At 25.9% G+C, this 19,180-nt stretch overlaps 6 protein-coding genes across 6 annotated transcripts; 2 read left to right on the forward strand and 4 right to left on the reverse strand.

Annotated features, from left to right (window-relative positions):
* Positions 1–1,164: 1,164 nt before the first annotated feature.
* Positions 1,165–5,134, forward strand: DICPUDRAFT_96796 (uncharacterized protein). Its single transcript, XM_003284628.1, has 6 exons — positions 1,165–1,695; positions 1,772–2,110; positions 2,176–2,331; positions 2,411–2,869; positions 2,940–3,107; positions 3,189–5,134. The coding sequence occupies exons 1-6, from the start codon at positions 1,317–1,319 to the stop codon at positions 5,084–5,086; spliced, it is 3,399 nt and encodes a 1,132-aa protein (XP_003284676.1). The 5' UTR covers positions 1,165–1,316; the 3' UTR covers positions 5,087–5,134.
* A 106-nt stretch (positions 5,135–5,240) lies between these two features.
* DICPUDRAFT_148493 (uncharacterized protein) lies at positions 5,241–6,477 on the reverse strand (the record flags this gene model as incomplete). The annotated part of the gene is made up of 3 exons (XM_003284649.1): positions 5,241–5,783; positions 5,853–6,173; positions 6,253–6,477. 3 exons carry the CDS (start codon positions 6,475–6,477, stop codon positions 5,241–5,243), a joined length of 1,089 nt encoding a protein of 362 aa, XP_003284697.1.
* Positions 6,478–7,467: 990 nt separating this feature from the next.
* Positions 7,468–10,615, reverse strand: DICPUDRAFT_91373 (uncharacterized protein). Its single transcript, XM_003284650.1, has 2 exons — positions 10,353–10,615; positions 7,468–10,268 (listed from the first exon to the last, which is right to left on the reverse strand). Exons 1-2 carry the CDS (start codon positions 10,423–10,425, stop codon positions 7,774–7,776), a joined length of 2,568 nt encoding a protein of 855 aa, XP_003284698.1. The 5' UTR covers positions 10,426–10,615; the 3' UTR covers positions 7,468–7,773.
* Positions 10,616–12,666: 2,051 nt separating this feature from the next.
* On the reverse strand, positions 12,667–14,356 carry DICPUDRAFT_148495 (uncharacterized protein; the record flags this gene model as incomplete). The annotated part of the gene is made up of 2 exons (XM_003284651.1): positions 12,667–13,762; positions 13,857–14,356. The coding sequence occupies 2 exons, from the start codon at positions 14,354–14,356 to the stop codon at positions 12,667–12,669; spliced, it is 1,596 nt and encodes a 531-aa protein (XP_003284699.1).
* Positions 14,357–14,875: 519 nt separating this feature from the next.
* DICPUDRAFT_148496 (uncharacterized protein) lies at positions 14,876–17,250 on the reverse strand (the record flags this gene model as incomplete). The annotated part of the gene is made up of 5 exons (XM_003284652.1): positions 14,876–14,971; positions 15,118–15,493; positions 15,562–15,948; positions 16,019–16,770; positions 16,846–17,250. The coding sequence occupies 5 exons, from the start codon at positions 17,248–17,250 to the stop codon at positions 14,876–14,878; spliced, it is 2,016 nt and encodes a 671-aa protein (XP_003284700.1).
* Positions 17,251–17,608: 358 nt separating this feature from the next.
* DICPUDRAFT_148497 (uncharacterized protein) lies at positions 17,609–19,069 on the forward strand (the record flags this gene model as incomplete). The annotated part of the gene is made up of 1 exon (XM_003284629.1): positions 17,609–19,069. The coding sequence occupies one exon, from the start codon at positions 17,609–17,611 to the stop codon at positions 19,067–19,069; it is 1,461 nt and encodes a 486-aa protein (XP_003284677.1).
* Positions 19,070–19,180: the final 111 nt, after the last annotated feature.

A 19,180-nucleotide genomic window follows, 5' to 3' on the forward strand; every position in this document is an offset into this window, starting at 1 on the left:
GCTTTATTTTTTATTTTTCATTAAATTAAAAATAATATATGTAAGATTAATGTAAATAAAATATATAATATTTATTTAAAAAAATAAGATTCTTGTTTATTTCATTTTTTTTTTTGTGAGAATAAATTAAAAATATTATTAGACCCATAATTTAATATTTTTTATTTTTTTGAAAGAATAAATTGAAATTAAAATTATTGTTTTCAAGAATTCCTTACAGCAATGATTTAAACAATTAGTTATGAAAATCGGGTTCTGTCCAAATGATTTTTTTTTTTTTTTTTTTTTTTTTTTTTTTTTTTAAAAAAAAAAAGCATCTATTTTTAATCTTCAAATAATTTTAACCTACATTAAAGTTTAAACTGAAAACTGTATTTATGTATGAGATATCATATTGGTTGGGAGTTTTACTTGGGATATTGATTATTTTATTTTATTTTTGATTGATTACAACTTATCTCTTTATAAAAATTGTTTTTTTTTTGGATATTCTGACATGTGGATGTGAAACGTATTATTTTTCTATTAATAGAAAAATAATTTTGTTGACAGTGCAAAATTTAAAAAAAATAAAATAAAATAAAGCAAATTTATACATAAAATTTATCTATTTTTTTATTTTAAATTTAATAATTTCCATAAAACACCATTACTTATTTTCTAAACATTGGACGAAACCAAATTCCAATCCGTTTATCTGTTTAAATGATTAAATGAAAAATATTTTTTTTTTTTTTTACGATCAAATATTAATGTGCAAAGACAAGTAAATAGATAATTATAAAAAAAAAAATCTTAATAAATTTTGTCTATAGTTAAAAAAATTCTTTTTTTTTTTATTTTTTTTTTTATTATTTTTTTTAATTTTTTTTAAAATTTTTTTAAAATATCTTTTTTTTTTTTTTTTTTTTAACATTTTTTTTTATTTTTTTTAATTTTTTTTTTATTTTTTTTTGTAATTATTTATTATATAAAAAACCCTCATCTCTTTTTTTTTTCTTTTTTTATATATATTATATATAAATATAATATAGATTTAAAAGTATATATTTACATGCTTTAAAGGTTATTTTAAATAAAATTAAAATTACTAAAAAAAAAAATAATATAATTTTTTGAAAAAAAAAAAAAAAAAAAAAAATTGTGTGTTTTAAAATAATATCACACAATAACAAATAATAACACACAGTAAAACTAAAAACAACAACATCAACACAATATCTAATTCAATTTAGATCTTTATTTATAATATATAATTTGTAATATAATAGTAGTGAATAATAGTATTCTTTGTGTAAAAAAGAAATACGTAAATAATGGATAAAATGGCAGATAAATTAAATAAATTTAAATCATCTTCGCTATTAAATAAAGTACCACCACCACCACCAAAATCAACAGGTACATCAACACCATCATCACCTGCACCAACTTCACCAGTATTTAGTAATTCAGGAAACAATTCACCATCACCATCACCAGCATCATTATCAACAAGTGCATCACCAGTTCCATCACCAGGTATGTCACCAATTATTTCATCACAACCAATTGATTCAAACAATACAACCTCATCAACCAACCCAATTAGAACTTCAGTTTCATTTTTAAATACAAGTGGTGGCAGTGGTACAACCTCTAATGTTTCTCCAACCGATAAAAAATCATTAACATTATCATCAAGTCAAATTAAAAGTAAGCATCATCATAAAATCATGATACATAAAAAAACAAATAAAATTAATAAATTATTAACATTTTTAATTAATAGCCGGAGGACAATATAGAACAAGTACATCTTTAGCAATAATTAATAATAGTTTATTACCAAATACAGAAAACTCATCACCACCATCATCATCATTAATTTCATCATCATCTTCACCAACAGCAGATTCATTATTATATTCAGAGGATTCAGGTAATACAGTAGATCCAAATACAAAGAATGGTAATTTATATAACAATGGTTTAAGAAATAATAACAGTGATATTCATTCACATCAAAATCATTCATCAATTGTTTTTGAAGATTCTGTATATTTCTTTGGTGGTTGCAGTGGTCAAAGTCTTTCTGAGTATTCCAATGATTTTTATTATTATAATTTTGGTAAGTAAAATACATATAATATGTATAAATTAATCGATATTAATTTTATTTTTAAATTAATTTAGCAAGCAAAACATGGACTATTATCCCAACTATGAAAGGAACACCATCAATGAGAACTAGACATTCATGTGTTTTTTGGAATAATTCAATTTATGTTTTTGGTGGTTATAGTGCTTCTGGAACAGGTGCTAAAAATGATTTACATGTATTTTCATTTGGTAAGCATTTTTATAATTTATTTATTATTATTATTTAAAAGAATATTTATATTAATCATTTTATTAAAATAATTTTTAGAAACCCAATCATGGTCAGAGGTTCAAACCGAAGGCACAAAACCAACTCCAAGATCAGGACATACAGCAGTTATTGATGGCAATCATATGGTTGTCTTTGGTGGTACATCAGTTGTAGATAATACTAAACAAGTAAATAATGAAGTATTCTCATTAAATTTAGAAACCAAAGTTTGGAGCACAGTTTTAACAACATGCCCACCAACACCAAGAACAGGTCATTCAGCTACTATTCATAAAGGTGTTATGTATGTATTTGGTGGTCAAGATCAAGCTGGTAACTTATTGGAAGATACTTCCTATAGCTACACTTTTTCAACCAACTCTTGGAAACCTTCTCAATTTGAAGGTTCATCAATTACACCAAGAATGGACCACTCAGCTGTTCTTTTCCAAGATTCAATTTTTGTTTCAGGTGGTACTAAATCTCAAAATTTAGATATTTATGAATATGATTTATGTATGTATAATATTATAATATTTAATTATTTTTGTAAATGGAATTGCTAACAAAAAATTAAATTTTTTAGACCAAAAGAAATGTTTTAAGATTTCATCATCAAATAATGTTACAAATCGTATTGGTCACTCATCAACAGTCAAAGGAAATTCAATTTTATTCTGGGGTGGTGTACAAGATTCATCTTTTGATTATTTCTCATTTGGAAAGGATGAATTTGAAGAAGATTATCAAGATGGTAAGTTTAATATTGAATATAGCAAATTAATAATATAATTAAATATTAATTTTTTTTTTTTTTTTAAATTTTTTTTTATAGATTATGAATTAAATAGAGTTCAAAATATTCCAAAAGAATTATGGGAGGCATCATTAATGAAAAAGCATCCAGAAATTTTAGAATTAAGAGAAAAGACTTTAGCATTTACTGGCACTAAATCTTTTGCAAAAACATTAGCAACACCATCATTTACAGAAAATAAATTAGCTTTAACACATCAATTTGTACTTCAGTTAGTTATGGAGTATTTAGAAAGAAATACATATCATAAAGTTATTGCAGCAATTCAAAAAGAATCTGGTGTACTTCATCAACCAACAGAATCTGGTGAAAGTCGTTTGGTTTCTCTTCTACGTTTAGTTAAACCACGTTTAAGAAACAAGAATGTTTTTGATACCGATCTTGCATTATTCCCAAAAGAAGAAGGTAATGATCCAGAAGTTCCAGTTGTTGATCATCTCTACCATGACTATCGTAGATTTGATGAGGAGGAAGATATTAACGTATGGGAAGAACCAGAAGATAATCCAAGAAATATTAGAAAAACTGAAACCGAAAACGGTCAACCTCAAATTAAAGCCGCTACATTTAACAAGCTTATTCATTATTTAGCACCAAAAGAAAAAATTGTCGATCCAAATTTCCTCAAAACCTTTTTATATACACATTCATCATTTACAACCTCTGAAAAACTTCTCAAGAAATTAATTCAACGTTATGCAGTTCCAAACTCAAATAATAATGATCCAAAATACAAACCTGAAGTTGTCGACCCAGTTCGTCAAAGAGTATGTGATGTTCTCAAGTATTGGGTAGATAAATGTGCATGGGATTTTAGATCTGGTCCAGGATCGGGTGTTTTAGTAGCCACTCTTAATAACTTTATTGATGGTTCATTAACAAGAGATAGTAATCAAAATATTAAAAAACTTCGTGACCTCAAAAACAAAATTCTTCAAGAAGATGTCATTCCATATGATAACCCACCACCAGAGCCAAAAGTACCAAAGAATATTTTCTCTCCACAATTAACACTCCTTCATATCGATGAATTGGAAATTGCAAGACAGATGACTTTAGTAGAGTCTAAACTTTTTGGTAATATCCCACCACCAGAATTTATGGTTCGTGTTGTTGGTTATGGTGAATTCCAATATAATATGGCTACATCACCAAACTTAATGACCTTTTTAAATCGTGCTACCGATGTTTCTAGATGGGTTGTCCATACCGTCCTTCAAGAATCTCGTGATAAAAAGAACAAAATGAAAATGTTAGATAAATTTATAAAGACCACTGAATGTCTTAGACAATTATGTAACTTCCAAACTCTTCATTCAATGTTACAAGGTTTCCAACATCCATTACTTCAAGCTCGTCCAGAACTTTTCACCCCACGTCATCGTGAAATCATTGCCGAACATGAATATCTCTTTTCCAAAAATGATAATTATAAAACATATCGTGAAGCTTTAGCAAAGAGTCAAGTTTGTGTTCCATGGGTCGAAGTTATTCGTGAAGATATTGCAAACATTGAAAGAGACTATCCATCAAATATGAACAACCTCATTAACTTTACCAAGAGAGTTCACCTTTATAATATTCTTTCAAAGATTCGTCACCATCAATTCCCATTCAATCTTCAAATCGTTCACCAAGTTTCCACCTTTATCAACAAAATTCCAAAATATACCGAGCAAGATCTTAGTGCTCTCGCAGATACTCTTGTTAATAGTCCAATTGTTGGTTACCAACCAAGTGCCATTGGTACAAGTGGTTCAGCCAGCTCAATTAATTTAGGTAGTGCTCGTGAATTAAATAACAATAACCGTGATTTAGCAAGTAGTACCTCTTCAATGACCTCTTCAAGTAGTTTATCCCAATCAATAAATAATGGTTCAACTGGTAATTTACCTAATGTAATAGTTAAATTATAAAAATAGTAAAATATATTTTAGAAAAAAAAAAAATAATATATGTAATATAAAAAAAAAAAAAAAAAAAAAATTAATATTTAAATAAATAATATTATATTTAAAGTTATAATATTTTTAAAAATATAATATTAAAAAAAAAATGGTTTTCCTTTTATTATATTCTGCTTAATAATTTATTTAGCTTTTTTAAAATTGTAGTCGCAATCATTGAGGATCTTGGGTCTTTTTCTTTTGATCTTTCATCTTGTAATTGATTTAAAACATTTTTGATATCACTGATTTTATAAAATATATCCACAGTTGAGGCATTGCTATTTTTATTTATATTGAAAGAGTAGCTATTGCTTTCTACATAGGTATTTTCGTATTCATCATGATCTATTATGGTTGATAAAACTTCTAAAAATTGCCATCTTGTGGGATCTAATTCATCTAGATTATGGATTTCTCTAATGATAATATCGATCAATACTTTGATATCCAGAGTGTAAAAGAAACAGGGTACATTATAATCTTGGCTATAGCAGAATAAATCATTTATTAAAGATAAACATTGTGGCAGTAATCCATATTCCAACTGTGCTCTATTTAATAAGGCTATCATTTCTGGTCCAAGTTCTGGTGCTTGTTTATTTGAATATAATTTACAAATTAAAGGTGAATATCCATCACTTATAATATTTTTTTGATATCCAAACTAAAATAAGATAAAATTAATATTAAATTAATGAAACATTTATTTTATCGTTATAAAGAGAATACATACCATTGTATAGTATAATAAATGAATGTACTTCGTTTCATAGTAATCTTTATAGTTGAGAGCCAGCTCTAATAATGAGTCTAAAAATGTATCATCTAATTTCTGCAGTTCGCTTTGTGGCAGTGGTTTTTTATCCCCATTTGAAAATATAAGAATTAAAGTCTCTAAGTAATCTGATGATTCCGTTTCCTCCACTATAAAACAATTTGGTATTATCCAATTAAAAGATTCTAAATCAACTAAAATTTCAATAATTTTATTATCTTCCTTTGCTATAACATTAATGAATTTAATAATCTCTGTAACCAATTTGAAATCTATGCTCTATTATTATTTTTAAAAAAAAAAAAGTTAATAAACAGGTATAATAAATAATAATAAATTGTTTAGAGTGTTTAGTTACCTTTTTAGCCTCGTTACATAACAATTTAATGAATTGATAGTCATTATTTGAAATTGTTTTTAAAGCTATTTCAAAATCGAGTTGTTGGATTTCTTCAATCAGTTGATGTATATCGTCAATGGACAATGATTCTTTATTTATTAATTTTTCAATTTTATCTAATGTGGTCTTTTCTTCTTGCATTACTATTATAAAATCATTATCTATTTCCGAACTATTCGACATATTATTGTATTTTAAAATTTAACTGTGTGAAATTTTCAATTTTTTTTTTTTATTTAAAATTTTTTATTTTTTATTTTTTTGTTTTTAAATTTATTTTATTTTATTTTTTTATTTTTTTCATTTTTTTAAAATTAAAATTTAAATAATTTATTTAATATAGATACAATGAAGATTTTTTTATATATATTTCATTAATTTAAAAACCAACTAAAACATAATACCAAAATCAGTTAAAAAAACAACATCTTTTGGTTCAAGTGCAAGTTTATTTGTTTGCAAAGTAGTGCAATAAAGTTTATTCTTTATCGAGAAAGATTAAAATTTTATAAAATAAAATATAATACACAAAAATAAAATAAAGAAAAAAGTTACAAAAAATAATAGAATCTTTTTATTATTAAATTTAAATTATAATTTTTGATCTTATAAGATAGATTTGTATAGAATGGTTTTTAATATATTTTAATCAATTCCTTATGATTACTTTTGACTGGGAGAATATGTGCTAAACACTAATATATAATAAAAAATATATTATAATCCATATCTAATTCTATATTATGGTTATTTACACTATATCTAATGTTGATTATTATTTATACTAATATATTATTTATAATATTATATGTCTTTGAATGATGAGTTATTTACTTTAAAGTACATATACCCAATGAATGATGATGATAATGCTGAGGTCCAAGATGAATGCTGATGATGATAAAAAAATAAAAAAGAAAAACAAAAAAATAAAAAAGAAAAACAATAAAAATTTTAAAAATAACAATTTATTTATTATATTAAACATCTTATTATAAAGAATTCTTGGCAAACCCATTACCTTTGCCTAATGTCTTGTTTGATTATGCACAATTGGGATTATTACATAATTCTATTTGATTAAATATGTTCTGAATTACAATCACCTAATGAAATAGACCCCACAAATTTTAAAAAATAACCATTACTTGATACATTGGATTCTAAATTACTACTTGATACAGGTTCTAAGCTGTTACTATTTGATCGAGACTTTAAACCATAATTATTTGATGAAATAAATTATTCACTTGATGTGTTAGATTTTACAAAAAAATTAAAAAAAAAAAAAAAAATTAAAACAATAAAAAAAAATAAAAAAAAATAAAATTAAACAAAAATTTAGTGTGATAATAAAAAATAAAACAAAAACATATTATTTAAAATTTTATATATTGAATTATTTATTTATTTAATTGAATATATTTTTCTTTCTTTTTTTATTTTTTTATAATAACTAATAATATAATCATTTAAAATTTAAAAGATTATATTTATAATTATTGAAACTAATATTAATATTGATGAATGATAAATTATATTCGAATTGTTATTTTGTTCAGATGGGGTTTCTTGTGGATGTTGAGTTGGTTCAGTTTTTTTGGTTGGAACCGGTGGTTTGGTTAATTCTGGTGGAATTGTATTAATAGCTTCATTATTATATTCAAATTTATTTTCAGTTACGCTTTGACCATCAATTGAAACAATAATTGGATATTTCTTACCCTTAACTGGTGCAGTTGCATTAGCTGGGGCTGGTGGAACTGTACATTTTAATGAGTTTGAATTGATTACTGTAATATTTGAACATACTTTTGAATCAATTTTAACTGTTGCTCCATTTTCTGCAAAATTGCTACCATAAACTGTTACTACACCACCTTTACTATCGGCTACACTGGTTGCAGAGAGAATTGTTGGTGGATTATAACTAAAGTAAAGTTTATTTTCATCGTTTAATGGTTCTCCATTGTAAGTGATGGCAATTAATTTATTTGAACCACTACCTTTTGGTGCAGCAAATTTGAGAACTGTGGCATTAACTACACTTACATCAATTGCAGCAGATCCCCCAATAGAAACTTGGAATTTACTTGAACTATCAAAAAATGCACCAGTAATGAAAATATCTTGACCTGCGGTGTTTGATTTTTCAATTGATAAGCATTGTGGTTTGATTGCAAGATCGAATTGACTTTCTGATTGAACCCCATCTACTATTACAAAAGTATTTTTATTAGATGTAATATAGCTTGGAAGTGAAAATGTAGCAACAGTTTGGTCACTATTTATATTTGAAGCCGAAACTACTTTATCTCCTACTTTTAAGCTAATGAGAGAAGCCTTACTTCCAAGGTTATCACCAGAGATTTCAAGGACATCACCTTTTTGAGACTGGATTTTAATATTGCTTGGAGCTTGGTAAGATAAACCTGATAATGGGAAGGAAACATCACCAATAACGATAGTTGCAACAAGTTTATTACCAGTACCTGCTGGGAGATCACATGATATGGTTCCATCAGCTTGGCTAACTTGAATATTACCACAGTTCATACCATCACTATTTCCGCCTTGATTAGAAACGGTTATAACAATGGAATCTTTTGAAGCTGGATCGATATAAGCACCTCCAATAACTAGTAAACCACCTTTTGTTGGTGGGAAGCCTTTAAATGATGAAACAACAGGTTTAGCATCGATTTGAATTGGGTTTGAAGTACCTTGGTCAGTTTTAATTGAAATTAAACATTTATCCATGTTGATTGGGAGAGTGAAAACTAACTTTTCTTCTTGATCATATTGGATATCTTTAGTAATTTCAACAGCATCAGTGCTACCATCAGGGGTTACAATAATTGAAGTACCGGATGTTCCTAAGTTTTTACCAGAGACAGTGAAATTATAATTATTTTGGACCATGGTTTCTAAAATAGGTTTGGTGAAATAAGCAAAGTTTACACTATTATCACTTGAAATGCTTCCTACAGATACTGTTATTTTAAGATTACTTAAATCTCCTTCTCCTGAAAACTTTGGCATGTTACAAGTAATACTATCTGTTTGATTGGTTACAACAGGACAACTTACTCCTCCAACATCGACTAAAATAGCATCATCTGAACCTGGTGGAGGTGAAAGGCATTTACCTGCAATTGTGAGAACACCTCCAGAACTTTTTGTGACGGTATCTGGAACATAAGAACCAAGCATTGGTGCAATTTTTAATGAATAGGATTCAGCGGCACTAAGACTTCCTACGCTTAATGAAATTGAGGCTAATTCAGCATATTGAGGAGTATAATTAAGGACAATTTCGCTATCACTCACTGATGTTATAGCTTGGTTAATTGAAGTAGTACCTGATTTTAAGTCAATCTTTGTTGCATCATTGAAAAAATTTGTACCTTGAATCTTGTATTGACCTGGTTTACCATCTATGGAAGTAATGGTTGGTGATATGTAGGAACCCGAGAAATACTTGGTTCCAATTTTAATATTAAAGGTACCACAACCAACTGGAGCATTAACTGAGAAAGATGATGCATCGAAACTTCCAGATTGTTGAATAACTTTTAAAGAGGTGGTTTTGTCGGAGATAAATGTTATAACAGTTGGGTCACCTTGTCCTAGTCTTAAGAAATCTCCTTTGAGCAAGAGTTGGCCACCTTTAGTTGGGATTTTTGAGAGAGGGGAGAGATTAGGTGCTGGCGATGGGAATGTACCATCATTCTTTTCACTTTCTTTTCCTGTTTTATCTTTGGCATAAAAACTGATTCTCCATGAAATTAAATTAGCTGGGTTAAGAATATCACTGGTACACACATTTTTTTTTGAAGCATCTAGAGTACATGTAAAAGGTATTTTTGATAACTCTTTATTTGAATTATCCAAAAGTGCAATTTTTGAAAGAGTTACAGTTGCACTTGCCGTACTGGTGTAAATTAATTTTTGATTTTGATATACATAACTATCTATAATATTTAAAAAAATAAAATATTAGTAATTATAAAAAATATTAAATAAACCTATATAAATATAACCATTTTTTTACTTACAATCAAAACATTTTACATAATAAAAAAATGTAAAAAATATAGATAACCTTAATAAGGTATTTACTAATCTCATTTTTTAATTATTTTTTAAAAAATGAAAATACTGTTGTTAAAAACAATTTAAAAATTTATATTATTATTTTACAATATTTAATTAATATTATAACTGACAATAGCTGATTTATATTTAAATTATAATAATTTTATTATAATAAGAAAATAAAAAAAATAATTAACCAAAAAGAAAAAAAAAAATTTTAAGAAACAACCAATTTAAATTTTAAATTAAAAAAAAAAAAATTAAATATAAAATAATATAAAATTAAATAAAAATAAATTACCTAAATTTTTTTTTAATATTACTTAATATTATGTAATATTAAATCATACCAATTTGTATTTATATGATCACCCCAATTTATTATAATGAAACTTATGTTCATTCAAAATAGTACATTTATAAATAGAATTATTGTAATATATTTCAAATAATATAGTTACTACCAATTATATTTATTTTTTTCCAATATGAAAAAAAAATTATAAATAAATAACCACTCACCATATAAATATAACAAGGAGTTGTCTAAAAAATGCTGAAAAAAAAATTATAATTTATGTTAAAAAAATTATTTGGGGTTATTCTCCACACACACATATGAACACACCACACAAATAAAAACACAAAAACACACAATTTGTGTGTCAATAATGCAAGAATAAAAAATTTCCCAAAATATTATAGGTCTAAATATATAACACTCTAACTTTTTTTTCTTTTTTTAATATTAAATCAGAATATAATATTATAATGCCATTTAAATCACATAAAAAGTAAAAAAATTCAAAACAAAAAAAAATTTGTAAAGATCTCTGTTAACCCATCAAAAATTTATCAAACAAAAAAAAAATTCAATGATAATATTATATATAGAATCAATATAAATCTTAATTGAATTTTAACCCAATGCAATACAATTTTTTATTTATTTTTTTTTTTTCAAAATAACACTTTAAAAATTTATCCACACTACAATTTAAACTTAACACAACAACATCAAACTCACAATACCTACTTAATAATAATTTACAAATACAGAAAAAATTAAAAATAATAACCCACACCCACAACTGATAAATTTTTTTAAAAATTTTTAAAAATAAACCTCCAAGGAAATATTTAAAAAAAAGTTGTTTTGATATGCACTATTTTTAAATTATAGGCGATTATTAGATTTAAAATAAACTAATAATAATAATAACAATAATAATAACAATAATAATAATAATAATAATAATAATAATTTTAAATAAATAAATTGTTTTAAAATCAAATATTTTAGTTCTGAAAAAAGAAACTGAGATTTATGGTGTATAATTATTTCTTTAAAGGTTCTTTTTTCGGCTGTAAGATTGTTTTCTTCTAATTCATAACTGTCTAGAGTGTTTTGAAGAGGAGCTAGTTAGATTGGAAAAAGTACTTGCTGAGTTCACAAAAGAAAAAACAAAATGGACATTGATCATTTTCATAATAATTAATTTAATAATTAAGGGTAATAGTTTAAAAATAATATATAGTAAATAAACAAAATGATGTTATGTGATGAAGTTCCACCGTCAATTTCCCATGAGAAAAAAAAAGTTTGATGAAGGTGATGAACATGTTTTATGTTTCAATTTTTTAAATGGTAAATTTAACATTATAAAATCATATGTTTATGGATGAAGTAAAGCTCCAACAATTTGATAGTAACCATGGTAGATCTTCTTTGGGAACAATGGCACCAGTATTTTAATAGAATCACATATCAAGACAAGTGTTAGAAAGGGTGGGGTTAATAAAATATTTTGGGGAAATTTTCTTTATTATGGTCCAATTTATTTATTCATTTATCAAATGGATTATAATCAAAATATATTATGGAATTATACAAATCGATACACAGATAACTTTAGAATACTATGCAGATAAAAATAAAGTCCCTGAAAGGGTGCCAATCATTTGTCATGACAAATGAATAAATTAGAAAAAAACTAAGAAATAAAAAGGTATTTATACATTTATTAGATTATGATTTTATTAATTTTATTTTATTTTTATTTAGATTTTTTTTATTTTTTTTTTTTATTATTACTTTTCTTTTTTTTTTTTTTTTTAGTTTAAATAATTATTATTTATAAATATAAAAAAAAAAAAAAAAAAAAAAAAGTTTCTATTGAACATTATTTTTTTAAAATTTATTTATTATGTATAGTAAAATTGATGAAAAAAAATGATTCTTGAATAAATTAAGTTATTAAAATTTTCTAAAGATTAAACATTTGAGGATTTGTTTTTTTCATTGAGCTCTTCACATTTTGATTGTAAGAGTTCATGAAGATCTGGTGAGATGTAAAGGTTTCCATCCTTATTGGTTTCTAAATCTTCAAGGTAACAAACAAAGATTGTGTCTGTTCCAATACCAACAATGTGGGTAAAGAGATTAAAGATACAGAAAGCAAAGATGGCAGAGAGAGCAATTGTGATTGGATTTAATTGTTTACCCATACCATAGAGAATACCAGTGGTAAATAAGGCTGAAGCGGCGGCACCAAAAATTTTACCTAATAACAAGACTAAGCCACCAATGAAGTCCATGATGACAGCGTTAAACATGTTTCTAGAGATAAGATCAAAGCATTCTCTGGTTGAAGTGCAGAAACTATGACCGTGCATAGCGACATAAATGTAACCAAACTTGTTAATCCAACGAACAATAGATTCGATGCAACCTAAAATGCATTGTAAACAAGAGACAACCATAACGACAAGTTTGTTGGTGGCATTTGAGTTTTTGCAAACTTGTAACATGAATTGCATAAATTCGATGAAACCAATGATTAAACTACCAAAAGCTAAACTACCAATGCTAGTGGTGAAAGCACGACCCAATGAGTTGAATGCATTTTCTTGACCAACAGCTGATTTACCAGTTGGATCACGTGAAAAGTACCAATTTGAAACGACACCAGCAACACAATGTTGGAAAACTGCAGAAATGAATGAACTTGCCCAAAGGAATGCAAAAATCATAAAGTACATTAAATTTCTAATCTTTGTGTTGAATCTAGATTGAAGGTCTTCACTTGATGTTGTTGAACCGCTGTGTGATGAATGGTCATTGAATGGATTAACGGTTGAGCCTGGAATACTGAATAAATAAATAAATGAACTTGTCCAATAAGCAATGAAACCAAGGAAAAATACTACAATTAATGCACCAACAATAAATACTGATGGACTACGTTGAATACCTCTACAAGTTTCTGTGAACATTGCACATGTTAAATCAATAGATTTTCTGAGATAAACAATAAGAATAACCAATAACAATGTGCAAGCACATAAACAATATCCAACAATTTGGGTACTATAGTTATAATTATTAATTTTAATAAATAAAAAATAAATTATTAATAAATTGTTTTTTTTTTTTTTATAATATAGAATAATAATAAACTTACCTTTCGCTACTTTCTTTTCTACCTAATGAAATAAACATAATACCTAATGCAGCAACTAATGCAACACCGATACATAAAGTGAAATAAATAAAGAATCTAGTGAAAGATTTTAATAGTTGAATCCAAAGAGCACCCAAGGCAATGGCTAAAAGTGCACTATAAATTAAAATATCTTGATCTCTTCTTAACTCTGCAACTAAACTTTCTAAATGAGAAATAACGTATTTTTCTGTTTCAGTTTCTGATGAAGAATTGCTGCTATCGAATGGTGTTCTTGGAACTAATTTAGATGGGTCACCTTTTGAATAGGCGATCGCAGAAATTGCAATCATACCACCAATGACACCTAAAAATAAAATTGCGAATAAAATATCATTACATTTTCTTGAACTGTGTTCTGGTTGGTGTCTACCACTATATTTTCCACTACCATTAGTTGGTACTCTACTGTTATTACCATTTAATAATGGTTGTTTATAATCTTCTTCTGGTGCCCACATTTTTAAATAATTTTAAAAACTGCTATTTATTATTATTACTATTTTTTATCTATGCGTCCTCCTGCTAAACAATATATATGTATATATATATATTAAAATATTAATATAAATTTATTTTTCTATTTATAATATATGTACAAAAAAAAAATATTATTATTATGTTGCTTAAAATTTATAAAGCGAAATAAATGTTTAATTTTATATTATTATATAAAACTAAGTGTGTGTGAGAAATTATATATATACAAAAGTTTTAAAAAAAAAAAAAAAAAGTTAAAAAAAAAAAATTAAATAATTATTTAAAAAAAAATTAAAAAATAATTTAAAAAAAATAATTTTTTTAAAAAAATAATTTTAAAAAAATTAATTTCTTATTTTTTTAAAAAAAAAATCTATAGAAAACTCATTATTATGAGTATTATTATTAATATAATTATTTTTTATTTTACCATTTTTTTTTTTATTTTTTATTTTTTTGATTGTAAATTTTTGGTTGCAGCAACAAAAATTTTATAAATCTTATTTTGATACCTCTTTTAATAATTTAATTTGGTGTAAAAATTCTTTTGAAGTTATTAATTCATTTGAACCATAAATAATTTTCTTGTTATGTTTCTAATAATAAATAAAAAAGTATATATAAATTAGTATAAATAAATTTGTGGGGGTGTTTGTGGTTGTGTGGTTATTAAAAATTAAAAAATAATTTTTTTTTTTTTAATTTTTCTAACCAAAAGAAATGAATAAATTAAAATAATTACCTTTGAATAATCTTGAAGATTTTGATATTCAACATAATTACCACCACCAACAGTAAATACAATAGCTTCTTTAAATGGAGTTGTTCTTTTTGGTACATTTGCTTTATTTTGAATTTTTGGATCTAAATAGAGGAAATCGGCATCTAAAGTATTTTTTAAATCCATAACAGATTCGACAATTCTAGTAACAAAAAGATCTTTACTCTTTGGTAATAATGATCTAACACCTTGTGAGAAAAAGTTTGCAAATGACTCAACACCTTGATAACCTGTAAACATTTGCATAAAACCTCCTTGTTTATTTTGATTACTTGCACTACCTTGTTGACCACTAACATTTGCAATTGCAGTTAAACTTTCATTAAATGCTTTAGTTCTATAAAATAAAAAAATTAATATTTAAATTCTAATTATTATTATTATAATTATTAATTATATAAATACTTTTTAAAATAATCTAAAGTTGTTAAATCAGCACCCATTTTTTTTAAAGCATCTTCATATTGATCCATTTCGGACTGTGGAATATTTTTAGTTGATAAATAGTAAATGATTAATAAACGAATTTTATCCTCTAAAGTTCCTCTGCCACCGTTTTCGCCAACAACTGGTGATGTAATTAATGAGGCTAATTCTTTTTTGTCAGTTAATGATCTAGTAATAATTGACTCCTCCATTGAAAAAAAGTAATCTATTTGTCTGTCACGAATATGTTTCATTAAATCTGTTGCTAAATTGGTGTGTAAATCCATTAATCTTTTCTTTTCATTAACTTCTTGAACCAATGCTCCTAATCCTTTAGCTTTATTTTCGTTTGTTTTTGGTGCACCCCTAAAAATTAGTTAGTATAAAAAATTAATATTTAAAAATTTACTTTGTAGTATTTAATAATAATAATTACAATTCATCTTGTTCAACATTAACATCGGTTAATTGATTAATTTTTTCTTTTTGTTGTGTATAATCTTCAATTAAATTTTTAATTTCACCAGCTACACTTGGAAAAGCAGAACCAGTATTTGTTTCCCAAAAACTATCGGATGAAGAGTCTAAATCGAATGTTTTCTTCTTGGCTACACCTTCTTGGGTTACATCGACCTTAACTTGATTTAAATTCATGTTTAAAACATCATGGACCAATGCTTGGTAAGTCCATGGATGATGTAAACATACACTGAGGTCAATATTTCTATCTAATAAAATTAAAACTGGTCTATAGAATGATGATAATTGTGAACCCATTTCATTGTTGCTAAATAAATTACCACTTGATTGTATGTTTTGTGCGATTCTCTTTTCTAATTCTCTAGCGATCATTTCGGCAGCTCCATTCTTTGGACATCTAATAATTGGTACAACTCCCATTGTTACCAATACAGAGAATAAACTATCTACAACGCTATCAATATTTTCCTGTGCTTGAACATCCTTAACAGTTGGGTCGTTAAATGCTAAATATGAATTTCTTGGGTTATTTAATACAAATAAATCATTCTCTAAACTAATAAAATTTAAAAATTGTTCATATAGTTTGCTAATCATTGATACTGAATCAGTTTGAATTGTTAATGATGCCAATTCTTCCATTAAAGGATTTGGTAATTTACTTGCAAAATTTAAATAAATATTATCATATAATTTATTTTTACAATCCTATAAAAAAAATTAAAAAAATTAATATTATAATGATGGTGATTATTGTTTGAATGAATATATGATTTTACATACCTCTGCAATTCTTTTAATATTATCTAATGTTGGTAAAACAAAATAAATGGCTGGTACATCTTGAATTGCTTGTCTTTCGGAATGTAATGGTAAGTATAATGTAATACCTTGATTACGAAGTGCGCCTTTAGTTAAAACTGGTGCAATAATATTACTACAAAATGTATCAAAAATCAAAACCTTCCATACATCTTGCCAACCTGTTGTTTTATTTCCACTATTGTTACTTGAAGTACTGCCGCTTGAATCTGATTTTAACGATAACATTTTATTTATTGATTCTACTTGTTTGGATCTAATTGAAAAATTATTTGAAAATTGATCAAATCCAAATCCATTCATATTATTACTATTTACATTGGTAGTATTACTACCACCAATCATTGAATTTGACCCAAAATTCATTTTATATTATATTTTTGGATAAATAGTTTTAAGAAAATAAATAAATAAAAAAATAAAAATAAAAATAATTTTAAAAAAAATAAATTTAAAAAAAAAAAATTAAAAAAATTAAAAAAATAAAAAATAAAAAAATAAAAAAAATATATTAAATATTTAATTTGCCAATGTGTTTTTAACAACTTCACATACATATATATACACATACACAAATACAAAAACTAAATTACTTTATTTAGAATTTTCATAAAAATAAATAAATTATTATATAAAATATTTTTACTTTTTTATTTTTATTTTTTTTTCATACACACCATTATTTTATTTTTTTTTTTAAACAATTAAACAATTAATAAAAAAAATGGCCACAAATGTTGAACAAAAATGGGATCAAATAATAGAAGATATTGCAGAGTATGTTGTCTCTTATAACGTAAGGGAATGTAAAGAGGCAATAAGTACAGCATTTTATTCGTTTTTTGATAGTATTGGGTGTGGATTTCTTGCATTAAAATTTCCAGAATGTTCTAAATTAATGGGACCAATTGTACCAGGTAATGTGGATAAAAACTGTGGCTGTAGAGTACCTGGAACCAGCTATCAATTAGACCCAGTAATGGCAGCATTCAATATAGGTTGTATGAATAGATGGTTAGATTTCAATGATACATGGTTAGCAAGTGAATGGGGTCATCCAAGCGACAATTTAGCATCTATTTTAGCATGTGCCGAATATATATCACACCAAAATGTATCAAGAAACAAAGAGCCATTGAAGATGATTGATGTATTATGTGCAATGATCAAAAGCTATGAAATTCAAGGTATATTGGCATTGAAGAATAGCTTTAACAAAATTGGTTTAGATCATGTAATATTGGTTAAAGTTGCAAGTACTGCAGTATGCACTCAATTACTAGGTGGTTCAAAACTTCAAATTATGAATGCTATTAGCAATGCCTGGATCGATGGTCAAGCCTTAAGAACATATAGACACTTCCCAAATACTGGATCAAGAAAATCATGGGCTGCTGGTGACGCTGCATCAAGAGCTGTTAGACTATCAATGATTGCAATGACTGGTGAAATGGGATATCCATCCTGCTTGACTGCACCAAAATGGGGATTTTATGACGTTTATACTAATGGAAAACCCTTTGAAGTACCACTTCCCTATACATCATATGTAATGGAAAATGTTTTATTCAAGGTCCTATACCCTGCAGAATTCCATGCCCAAACAGCAGTAGAGTGTGCCGTTAAATTACACCCATTAGTCGTCCAAAATGGAGGCATTGACTCCATTAAATCAATTCAAATCAACACTCATGAATCTGCTATACGTATCATCGATAAAAAGGGGTTCCTTCGTAACCCTGCTGACCGTGACCACTGCCTTCAATATATGGTCGCTATAGGTCTAATCTATGGAACACTAAACGCATCTCACTATGAAGATCAGGTTGCAATTAAAGATACTCGTATAGACTTACTACGTGAAAAAATGAAATGTACCGAAAATAAACAATTCACCGTAGATTACTTGGATTTAGAAAAAAGAAGTATTGCAAACCAAATCGAAATTACATTTAAAGACGACAGCATAGCATCTGCAGAAATACACTACCCAGTTGGCCACCGTCAACGTCGTATTGAAGCCATACCACTATTAAAAAACAAATTCCTAAGCTCACTAAACTCCACCCATTTCACCTCATCAACAATAGAATCGATTACACAAGTCTACGAAAACCAATCAAAATTCGAAACAACCTCCATTATTGATTTTATGAAATTGGTTTCACTATCAATCAATAGTTAAATAAATAAAAATAATAAATGGTTTTTTTTTAAAGTCGAGAAAACTTTTTTATTTTTTATTATTTTATAATAATATCATTTTATAATTTATAATTTTGTAATATTATAATTT

Source organism: Dictyostelium purpureum (genome assembly GCF_000190715.1).
Source record: "Dictyostelium purpureum unplaced genomic scaffold DICPUscaffold_29, whole genome shotgun sequence".
Taxonomy (NCBI): domain Eukaryota; phylum Evosea; class Eumycetozoa; order Dictyosteliales; family Dictyosteliaceae; genus Dictyostelium; species Dictyostelium purpureum.